Raw genomic sequence first — 12,258 nt, 5'->3', positions numbered from 1 at the left:
GCTGGTCAGTATGTGTAGGTAAGCTAAGGAGATGGAGAAAATTCTGGCGTTTGATTGCAAATATGCAAATGGAGTCGAAAAGAGAACACACAGATGGCTGTTGTATAAAACACCTGTCTCTGGATTACATCTTCAAACTAAGGGAAACCATGGCATCCGTGACAGAGAGGGAGAAGCGTCCATCCATGTATACGGGTAAGATAGTCTAGCTAGCTACATTTTCAGATATTACACATTTCTAATTTTGTCAAAGTCGTTTTCATTTCAAGTTCAAGTGAACTGTTAGCTAGCTAGTTAACATTAGCTGGCTGGCTCGCTAGCTAATGTTACGTGTATGATCTGTGTAGTAATATTATTCACATCTCAGCCATTTGCATTGCTAGTTATAGCCTAATGTTAGCTAGTTAACTAACATTGAACCTTTCTGGTTAGTTACCTGCAGATTCATGCAGGGTAGTAACATTATAAATTGGGATTATGGTTCATTGTTTAGCTAGCCTGCTAGCTAGCTAGCTAGCTACATGTCCCAGCAAAAGACTCCACTATGCAAGTAACGTTAACCATTTCAATAGAATGTTCATGATGTCACTGTGACAACTGTCGATAGACGTAGCTGGTAAATTCTCTCTGGCCATCTACTCCGATTTCAGAGCACTCTCGTCTCGTCTGAGTGTGCCAGAGCGCAGAATAACTGACAAATTTACGAACACCCGTTGAATATGGCCAGTGTTAGTAAATGTTGTCAAAAAAGCATAATTAAATAATTGTTGCCAGCAGCACAGTTACAGTCACCAACGCTCTGGATAACATAAAAGCAGCCTGCTAGGGTGAGTAAAATGGTCAGAGTGAGCTGTTCTCTCATATGTGTCTGGAAGTAGCTAGCCAACGTTAGCTTGGGTGCTTGACTGCTGTTGTGAGGTCAGAACGCTCGGATCAACCCTACTCCTCAGCCAGAGCGTCCAGTGTACGCTCCGAGAGCAAAAAGTTCTTAGTTTATGAACGCCCATTTACATTTTAGTCATTTAGCAGACGCTCTTATCCAGAGCGACTTACAGTTAGTGAATACATTATTTATTTTTTATACTGGCCCCCCGTGGGAATCGAACCCACAACCCTGGCGTTGCAAACGCCATGCTCTATCAACTAAGCTACATCCCTGCCGGCCATTCCCTCCCCTACCCTGGACCAATTGTGCGCCGCCCATGAGTCTCCCGGTCGCGTGCGACAGAGCCTGGATTCGAACCAGGATCTCTAGTGGCACAGTTAACACTGCGATGCGGCACCTTAGACCACTGCGCCACTCAGGAGACACTCCAGATAGAATTTAAGACAAACCTGTAATATAAACCAGGCTTTAGTCTTGAAATCTTTGGTTGTTTAGTACACTGCCTCACATGTGAATCCTTAAAGAGATGGGTGGAGCTAAGGCTTAAGAGGGTGTGAACAATGCTGAATCCAGTAGGTACCAAAACATTCAAGTGCCATTCTTTCAAAAGTGAGCAGAATTACTTTCCCATTGTTCCTCAACTGTAGTGTATGATACACCATTTTCTAGCTCAGTCTCTACTGTTATCCAATATAAAAAATACAATTTCAAATTTTGCTAGATAAGATCGAACCGGTCGGTCATATACACACTACCGGTCAAAAGTTTTAGAACACCAACTCATTCAAGGGTTTGCTAAATGGCATATTATTATTATTATTATTAAGGGTTTTTCTTTATTTTTACTATTTTCTACATTGTAGAATAAAAGTGAAGACATCAAAACTATGAAATAACACATATGGAATCATGTAGTAACCAAAAAAGTGTTAAACAAATCAAAATATATTTTATATTTGAGATTCTTCAAATAGCCACCCTTTGCCTTGATGACAGCTTTGCACACTCTTGGCATTCTCTCAACCAGCTTCACCTGGAATGCTTTTCCAACGGTCTTGAAGGAGTTCCCACATATGCTGAGCACTTGTTGGCTGCTTTTCCTTCACTCTGCGGTCCGACTCATCCCAAACCATCTCAATTGGGTTGAGGTTGGGGGGTTATGGAGGCCAGGTCATCTGATGCAGCACTCCATCACTCTCCTTCTTGGTAAAATCTCCAATTTGGACTACAGACCAAAGGACACATTTCCATTGCTCGTGTTTCTTGGCCCAAGCAAGTCTCTTCTTCTTATTGGTGTCCTTTAGTAGTGGTTTCTTTGCAGCAATTCGACCACGAAGGCCTGACTCACACAGTCCCCTCTGAACAGTTGATGTTGAGATGTGTCTGTTACTTGAACTCTGAAGCGTTTATTTGGGCTGCAATTTCTGAGGCTGGTAACTCTAATGAATTTATCCTCTGCAGTAGAGGTAACTCTGGGTCTTCCATTCCTGTGGCGGTCCTCATGAGAGCCAGTTTCATCATAGCGCTTTGGTTTTTGCGACTACACTTTCAAAGTTCTTGAAATGTTTTGTATTAACTGACCTTCATGTCTTAAAGTAATGATGGACTGTCGTTTCTCTTTGCTTATTTAAGCTGTTCTTGCCATAATATGGATTTGATATTTTACCAAATAGGGCTATCTTCTGTATACCACCCCTACCTTGTACGACACAACTGATTGGCTCAAACGCATTAAGAAGGAAAGAAATTCCGTAAATTAACTTTTAATTGAAATGCATTCCAGGTGACTACCTCAGGAAGCTGGTTGAGAGAATGCCAAGAATGTGCAAAGCTGTCATCAAGGCAAAGGGTGGCTATTTGAAGAATCTCAAATATAAAATATATTTTGGATTTGTTTAACACTTTTCGTTACTACATGATTCCATATGTGTTATTTCATAGTTTTGATGTCTTCACTGTTATTTTACAATATAGAAAATTGTAAAAATAAAGAAAAATCCTTGAATGAGTAGGTGTTCTTAAACGTTTGACCGGTAGTGTGTTTGTATGTACAGTTGAAGTCGGAAGTTTACATACACCTTAGCCAAATACATTTAAACTCAGTTTTTCACAATTCCTGAAATTGAATCCTAGTAAAAATTCCCTTAGGATCACCACTTTATTTTAAGAATGTGAAATGTCAGAATAATAGTAGAGAGAAGGATTTGGGTCAAACGTTTCGCGTAGCCTTCCACAAGCTTCCCACAATAAATTAGGTGAATTTTGGCCCATTCCTCCTGACAGAGCTGGTGGAACTGAGTCAGGTTTGTAAGCCTCCTTGCTCACACACACTTTTTCTGTTCTGCCCTCAAATTTTCTATAGGATTGAAGTCTGTGGTTTGTGATGGCCACTCCAGTACCTTGAATTTGTTGTCCTTAAGCTATTTTGCCACAACTTTGGAAATATGCTTGGGGTCATTGTCCATTTGGAAGACCCATTTGCGACCAAGCTATAACTTCCTGACTGATGTCTTGAGATGTTGCTTCAATATATCCACATAATTTTCCTTCCTCATGATGCCATCTATTTTGTGAAGTGCACCAGTCCCTCCTGCAGCAAAGCACCCCCACAGCATGATGCTGCCACCCCCGTGCTTCACGGTTGGGATGGTGTTCTTCGGCTTGCAAGCAACCCCCTTTTCCCTCGCAACATAACAATGGTAATTATGGCCAAACAGTTATATTTTTGTTTCATCAGACCAGAGGACATTTCTCCAAAAAGTACGATATTTGTCCCCATGTGCAGTTGCAAACTGTAGTCAGGCTTTTTTATGGCGGTTTTGGAGCAGTGGCTTCTTCCTTGCTGAGCGGCCTTTCAGGTTATGTCGATATAGGACTCGTTATACTGTGGATATAGATACTTTTGTACCTGTTTCCTCCAGCATCTTCACAAGGTCCTTTGCTGTTGTTCTGGGATTGATTTAAACTTTTCGCACCAAAGCACGTTCATCTCCAGGAGACAGAACGCGTCTCCTTCCTGAGCGGTATGATGGCTGCGTGGTCTCATGGTGTTTATACTTGCGTACTATTGTTTGTACAGATGAACGTGGTACCTTCAGGCGTATGGAAATTGCTCCCAATGAAGAACCAGACTTGTGGAGGTCTACCATTTTTTTTCTGAGGTCTTGGCTGATTCCTTTTGATTTTCCCATGATGTCAAGCAATGAGGCACTGAGTTTGAAGGTAGGCCTTGAAATACATCCACAGGTACACCTCCAATTGACTCAAATGATGTCAATTAGCTTATCAGAAACTTCTAAAGCTATGACATCATTTTCTGGAATTTTCCAAGCTGTTTAAAGGCACAGTCAACTTAGTGTATGTAAACTTCTGACCCACTGGAATTGTGATACAGTGAATTATAAGTGAAATAATCTGTCTGTAAACAATTGTTGGAAAAATTACTTGTGTCATGCACAAAGTAGATGTCCTAACCGACTTGCCAAAAATAATTTTGTGGAGTGGTTGAAAAACTAGTTTTAATGACTTCAACCTAAGTGTATGTAAAGTTTCAACTGTGTATATACTGTGTGTGTGTGTGTGTGTGTGTGTGTGTGTATATATATATATATATATATATATATATATATATATATATATATATATATATATATAGATAGATAGATAGATAGATAGATAGATAGATAGATATAGAACAATACAAAACATACAGACACACACAAACATCCACAACATCACCCCTGCCCAGACCCACCTACTCATCTCCAGCGCCCTCATCACTCTCCGCCACATGGCCTCAAAATACACTATTTTGTTTATTTCCGTCGCCCACACACTTTCAACATTTAGATAAAGAATTTGACCATTCCATTGGTTGATTTCCAGTTTTTAAGTACTTTTTTTTCAAGATGATTGACGAGAAGTATCGTCCAACCCATCGGGTCTCTCACTGCACTCTCATATGCCATGTCTTGAAATATGCAGAAAGGCGGATAAAAAGTAAATGTACACTGTAATACTTCTGACAGCCAGTTTTCTAACTCCGCCCATAACTTTTGTGACTTCATATCATTCCCAGAAGGCATGGATTATTGAGTCATTTTTAGTTTTACACTTAAGACATGACTCTGCCGTTGTGCTGTAGAATTTTGTGAATTTTGTCTCTTGTGTAATAAATTCTATACATTCGTTCATACTGGATTAAGCGTCAATTTTTGTTAAGTGTAATTTCGTTAGTTATGTTCCAACATTCCCAATATCAGTTCTTTTTTAAAGTCTTGGTTCCAATAGTTTATTTTTAGTATTTCTTTTTTTTGTCTGTTGGATAGGGTAACTTACCTATCAAATAGGATTCCCTCAAGATTGCGCTGATTTCCAAACGATTTCAAGTAGAAATGTATTGATACGAAACTTTTAAGTTGCATGTATTTGAAAATATCTACATTGGTCAGTTCAAAATTGCTTTTTAGTTCTGTAATGGAAATAGATGTATTTCCTATTACCAAGTCATTTACAGTTTCTGGCTTTTTCATTTTCCATGTCGACCAATTTTATAGGAGAATTCTGAAAAGATATCCATGGATTGTTCAATAGGATTGTGTTTTTTTTAGGGAGTGATATTAGTTATTGTAGAATAGTTTTCATTTTCTTCCATATTATTATAGTGTTCTTAACTAATAAAGTTGTCAATGTTCTTAGCTTTATCCTTTGAAAATAGACATGTGAAAAGATTCTGGGGATTAGCATGCACATCTTTAATATGTACTCATTGTCCCTCTTTAGTGCATTTTTAACTATACAGTGCCATCGGAAAGTATTCAGACTCCTTGACTTTTTCCAAATTCTGTTACATTACAGCCTGATTCTAAAAGGGATTAAATAAATAGAAAATCCTTAGCAATCTACACACAATACCCCATAATGACAAAGTGAAAACAGGTTTTTAGAAATTTTTGCAAATGTATTAAAAATACTAAACTGAATCCTTATTTACGCAAGTATTCAGACCCTTTTCTATGAGACTCGAAATTGAGCTCAGGTGCATCCTGTTTCCATTGATCATCCTTGAGATGTTTCTACAACTTGATTGGAGTCCACCTGTGGTAAATTCAATTGATTTGACATGATTTGGAACGTACACACGTGTCTATATAAGGTCCCACTGTTGACAGTGCATGTCAGAGCAAAAACCAAGCCATGAGGTCGAAGGAATTGTCCGTAGGAATTGTGGCCTCCATCATTCTTAAATGGTAGATGTTTGGAACCACCAAGACTCTTCCTAGAGCTGGCCGCCCTGCCAAACTGAGCAATCGGGGGAGAAGGGCCTTGGTCAGGGAGTTGACCAAGAACCCGATGGTCACTCTGACAGAGCTCTAGAGTTCCTCTTTGGAGATGGGAGAACCTTCCAGAAGGACAAACATCTCTGCAGCACTCCACCAATCAGGCCTTTTTATGGTAGAGTGGCCAGACAGAAGCCATTCCTCAGTAAAAGGCACATGACAGCCCACTTGGAGTTTGTCAAAAGGCACCTAAAGACTCTCAGACCATTAGAAACTAGATTCTCTTTTTGGCCTGAAAGCCAAGCGTCTGGAGGAAACCTGGCACTATTCCTACGGTGAAGCATGGTGGTGGCAGCATCATGCTGTGGGGATGTTTTTCAGCGGCAGGGACTGGGAGACTAGTCAGGATCAAGACAAAGATGAATTGAGCAAAGTACAGTGAGGTCCTTTATGAAAACCTGCTCCAGAGGTCTCAGGACCTCAGACTGGGGCGAAGGTTCACCTTCCAACAGGACAACAACCGTAAGCACACAGCCAAGACAACACATGAGTGGTTTCAGGACAAGTCTCTGAATGTCCTTGAGTGGCCCAGCCAGATCCCGGACTTGAACCCGATCTAACACCTCTGGAGAGACCTGAAAATAGCTGTGCAGTGACGCTCCCCATCCAACCTGACAGAGCTTGAGAGGATCTGCAGAAGAATGGGAGGAACTCCCCAAATACAGTTTTGCCAAGCTTGTAGCGTCATACCCATGAAGACGCAAGGCTGTAATCGCTGCCAAAGGTGCTTCAACAAAGTACTGAGTAAAGGGTCTGAATACTTATTTAAATGTGATATTTATTTTGTTTTTATATATATATATATTTGCAAACATTTCTAAAAACCTGTTTTTGGTTTGTCATTATGGGGAATTGTGTGTAGATTGATGAGGGAAAATAAACAATTTAAAGAAATGTTTTAATAAGGCTGTAACGTAATAATGTGGAAAAGGTAAAGTGGTCTGAATACTTTCCGAATGCACTGTATTAGCAAGTAAAAGCCCTGGGTGGAGAGATGATACAGTTCCAAGTCTGGAAGGTTTAAACCACCCTCAGACTTAGGAAGATATACAGTGAGGGGAAAAAAGTATTTTGATCCCCTGCTGATTTTGTACGTTTGCCCACTGAGAAAGAAATGATCAGTCTATAATTTTAATGGTAGGTTTATTTGAACAGTGAGAGACAGAGTAACAACAAAAAAATCCAGAAAAACTCATGTCAAAAATGTTATAAATTGATTTTCATTTTAATGAGTGAAATAAGTATTTGACCCCTCTGCAAAACATTACTTAGTACTTGGTGGCAAAACCCTTGTTGGCAATCACAGAGGTCAGATGTTTCTTGTAGTTGGCCACCAGGTTTGCACACATCTCAGGAGGGATTTTGTCCCACTCCTCTTTGCAGATCTTCTCCAAGTCATTAAGGTTTCGAGGCTGATGTTTGGCAACTCGAACCTTCAGCTCCCTCCACAGATTTTCTATGGGATTAAGGTCTGGAGACTAGCTAGGCCACTCCAGGACCTTAATGTGCTTCTTCTTGAGCCACTCCTTTGTTGCCTTGGCCGTGTGTTTTGGGTCATTGTCATGCTGGAATACCCATCCACGACCCATTTTCAATGCCCTGGCTGAGGGAAGGAGGTTCTCACCCAAGATTTTTTACGGTACATGGCCCCGTCCATCGTCCCTTTTGATGCAGTGAAGTTGTCCTGTCCCCTTAGCAGAAAAACACCCCCAAAGCATAATGTTCCCACCTCCATGTTTGACGGTGGGGATGGTGTTCTTGGGGTCATAGGCAGCATTCCTCCTCCTCCAAACACGGCGAGTTGAGTTGATGCCAAAGAGCTCGATTTTGGTCTCATCTGACCACAACACTTTCACCCAGTTCTCCTCTGAATCATTCAGATGTTCATTGGCAAACTTCAGACGGGCCTGTATATGTGCTTTCTTGAGCATGGGGACCTTGTGGGCGCTGCATTATTTCAGTCCTTCAGGGCGTAGGGTGTTACCAATTGTTTTCTTGGTGAGTATGGTCCCAGCTGCCTTGAGATCATTAACAAGATCCTCCCATGTAGTTCTAGGCTGATTCCTCACCGTTCTCATAATCATTGCAACTCCACAAGGTGAGATCTTGCATGGAGCCCCAGGCCGAGGGAGATTGACAGTTATTTTGTGTTTCTTCCATTTGCGAATAATCGCACCAACTGTTGTCACCTTCTCACCAAGCTGCTTGGCGATGGTCTTGTAGCCCATTCCAGCCTTGTGTAGGTCTACAATCTTGTCCCTGACATCCTTGGAGAGCTCTTTGGTCTTGGCCATGGTGGAGAGTTTGGAATCTGATTGATTGATTGCTTCTGTGGACAGGTGTCTTTTATACAGGTAACAAACTGAGATTAGGAGCACTCCCTTTAAGAGTGTGCTCCTAATCTCAGCTCGTTACCTGTATAAAAGACACCTGGGAGCCAGAAATCTTTCTGATTGAGAGGGGGTCAAATACTTATTTCCCTCATTAAAATGCAAATCAATTTATACAATTTTTGACATGCGTTTGTCTTGATTTTTTTGTTGTTATTCTGTCTCTCACTGTTCAAATAAACCTACCATTAAAATTATAGACTGATCATGTCTTTGTCAGTGGGCAAACGTACAAAATCAGCAGGGGATCAAATACTTTTTTCCCTCACTGTAAAACTTTCCTGTTTTATTCTGAGTGTTATTTTCCCATATAAAGTGCTGTTATGACCGAGTATACTTTTTTAAAAGAATGTCTTCGGTGGGGTAATTGGTATTACCAAGATAAATATAAAAACGTTGAGAGCCATGCCATTCTAAAAAGGTTTATTCCACCTGTAAGATTCATGGGAAGATTGTTCCATTTAAAAAGATGTGCCATCATATTGTTGAGTAATGGGATGAAGTTGTCGTTATATGTGTTGGTTGTTGTCACTTATTAAGCATCCTAAGTATTTGATGAAAGTTGTGGTCCACATAAAGAATTGCTGTAGATTGTGAGTTATTATTTCTCCTATTACCATTTTAGTTATTTTTCCACTTACATTTTATACCCAGATTGGATTTCAACAAAGATTTTTTGGCTTTAATTTGGGCCTCTGTCATTAACTTGTTTATACACTGCGAATAATATTTTATAAGCAGTGTGTGATATTTGGTCCGCTGTGCAATCTTTTGGAAGCGGTGTGTGCTAGCTGTGCATACGTTTATCATATTGTTGGATGAGTTTTCGTGTGATCGTTTATGTAGGCAGACACTCTTAGATGTCATTGTGCATCATGGCAATATGAATATAATATACCTACAGAACTAGATCTACTTTCCAATGAGGGATCAGACCCTCCAGTTGAGTGTCTTTCAGTTTACTAAGCCAGTCAGTACACTAATACAGTATTGTGCACACTCTTAGCGTCTTATTCATTCTCACTCTACAGTCTGGACTCTCTGTCTGTCTGTACTGACTCTACAGTCTGGACTCTCTGTCTGTCTGTACTGACTCTACAGTCTGGACTCTCTGTCTGTCTGTACTGACTCTACAGTCTGGACTCTCTGTCTGTCTGTACTGACTCTACAGTCTGGACTCTGTCTGTCTGTACTGACTCTACAGTCTGGACTCTCTGTCTGTCTGTACTGACTCTACAGTCTGGACTCTCTCTCTCTCTGTCTGTCTGTACTGACTCTACTGTCTGGACTGACTCTACAGTCTGGACTCTCTGTCTGTCTGGACTGACTCTACAGTCTGGAAACTGTCTGTCTGTACTGACTCTACAGTCTGGACTCTCTGTCTGTGTACTGACTCTACAGTCTGGACTCTGTCTGTCTGTACTGACTCTACAGTCTGGACTCTGTCTGTCTGTACTGACTCTACAGTCTGGACTGTCTGTCTGTACTGACTCTACAGTCTGGACTCTCTGTCTGTCTGTACTGACTCTACAGTCTGGACTCTCTGTCTGTCTGGACTGACTCTACAGTCTGGACTCTCTGTCTGTCTGTACTGACTCTACAGTCTGGACTCTCTGTCTGTCTGTACTGACTCTACAGTCTGGACTCTGTCTGTCTGTACTGACTCTACAGTCTGGACTCTCTGTCTGTCTGTACTGACTCTACAGTCTGGACTCTCTCTCTCTCTGTCTGTCTGTACTGACTCTACTGTCTGGACTGACTCTACAGTCTGGACTCTCTGTCTGTCTGGACTGACTCTACAGTCTGGAAACTGTCTGTCTGTACTGACTCTACAGTCTGGACTCTCTGTCTGTGTACTGACTCTACAGTCTGGACTCTGTCTGTCTGTACTGACTCTACAGTCTGGACTCTGTCTGTCTGTACTGACTCTACAGTCTGGACTGTCTGTCTGTACTGACTCTACAGTCTGGACTTTCTGTCTGTACTGACTCTACAGTCTGGACTCTCTGTCTGTCTGTACTGACTCTACAGTCTGGACTCTCTGTCTGTCTGGACTGACTCTACAGTCTGGACTCTCTGTCTGTCTGGACTGACTCTACAGTCTGGACTCTCTGTCTGTCTGTACTGACTCTACAGTCTGGACTCTCTCTCTCTCTGTCTGTCTGTACTGACTCTACTGTCTGGACTGACTCTACAGTCTGGACTCTCTGTCTGTCTGTACTGACTCTACAGTCTGGACTCTCTGTCTGTGTACTGACTCTACAGTCTGGACTCTGTCTGTCTGTACTGACTCTACAGTCTGGACTCTGTCTGTCTGGACTGACTCTACAGTCTGGACTCTCTGTCTGTCTGTACTGACTCTACAGTCTGGACTCTCTGTCTGTCTGGACTGACTCTACAGTCTGGACTCTCTGTCTGTCTGGACTGACTCTACAGTCTGGACTCTCTGTCTGTCTGTACTGACTCTACAGTCTGGACTCTCTGTCTGTCTGTGAGGTGTATGTGAACTCACAGCACACTTGCCCTTGTCTCACTCTCTGTTTCCCTCCTTGTCTCCCTCCCCAGACGTACGGTATGGGAGGGGAGAACCTGCGCTGTCTGACGGAGAACCTGTGTGTGGTGGCCCACTCCCTGATCATGGGCATCCAGATCCGCTGGAGGGTGAACACCTACGATGGGCAGAGCGCCACCAAGCTGCCAGCCAGCGTACTGCAGGTTGTGCTGGAGCTGATCACCTCCGCCAAGGGCCTCTTCTCCCTGCTCAACAGGTAAATTACACACACGCATGCACACACACACACACACACACACACACTACAGCCCTTTATTACATCACTTTTACAATGATTTAGGCATTGTATCATATACACTACCGGTCAAAGGTTTGGACACACCTACTCATTCAAGGGTTTTTCTTTATTTTTTACAATTTTCTACAGTGTAGAATAATAGTGAAGACATCAAAACTATGAAAATAACACATATGGAATCATGTAGTAACCAAAAAAGTGTTAAACAAATCAAAATATAGTTTATATTTGAGATTCTTCAAATAGCCACCCTTTGCCTTGATGACAGCTTTGCACACTATTGGCATTCTCTCAACCAGCTTCACCTGGAATGCTTTTCCAACAGTCTTGAAGTAGTTCCCACATATGCTGAGCACTTGTTGGCTGCTTTTACTTCACTCTGCGGTCCGACTCATCCCAAACCATCTCAATTGGGTTGAGGTCGGGGGATTGTGGAGGCCAGGTCATCTGATGCAGCGCCCCATCACTCTCCTTCTTGGTAAAATAGCCCTTACACAGCCTGGAGGTGTGTTGGGTCATTGTCTTGTTGAAAAACAAATGATAGTCCCACTAAGCCTAAACCAGATGGGATGGCGTATCGCTGCAGAATGCTGTGGTAGCCATGCTGGTTAAATAAATCACAGACAGTGTCACCAACAAAGCACCCCCACACCACCTCCTCCATGCTTTACGGTGGGAAATACACATGCGGAGATCATCCGTTCACCCATACCGCGTCTCACAAAGACACGGCGGTTGGAACCAAAAATCACCCATTTGGACTCCAGACCAAAGGACACATTTCCACCGGTCTAATGTCCACTGCTCGTGTTTCTTGGCCCAAGCAAGTCTCT

The 12,258-nt window shown here is 42.0% G+C and overlaps 1 protein-coding gene across 2 annotated transcripts in view; it reads left to right on the top strand.

Annotated features, from left to right (window-relative positions):
* LOC311145978 (connector enhancer of kinase suppressor of ras 1-like) overlaps positions 1–12,258 on the top strand; it is a 91,427-nt gene that overhangs the window by 24,212 nt on the left and 54,957 nt on the right. For both annotated transcript variants that reach the window (XM_084182391.1, XM_084182390.1), the window contains exon 3: positions 11,181–11,383. In XM_084182391.1, coding sequence (XP_084038517.1) covers positions 11,181–11,383 — 203 coding nt within the window. The remainder of the gene's footprint in view (positions 1–11,180; positions 11,384–12,258) is intronic.

Source organism: Coregonus lavaretus, assembly GCF_964263955.1.
Source record: "Coregonus lavaretus genome assembly, chromosome: 18".
NCBI classification, from domain to species: domain Eukaryota; kingdom Metazoa; phylum Chordata; class Actinopteri; order Salmoniformes; family Salmonidae; genus Coregonus; species Coregonus lavaretus.
Note: the sequence above shows the minus strand (reverse complement) of the source record. Positions and strands in the feature narration are given on the sequence as shown.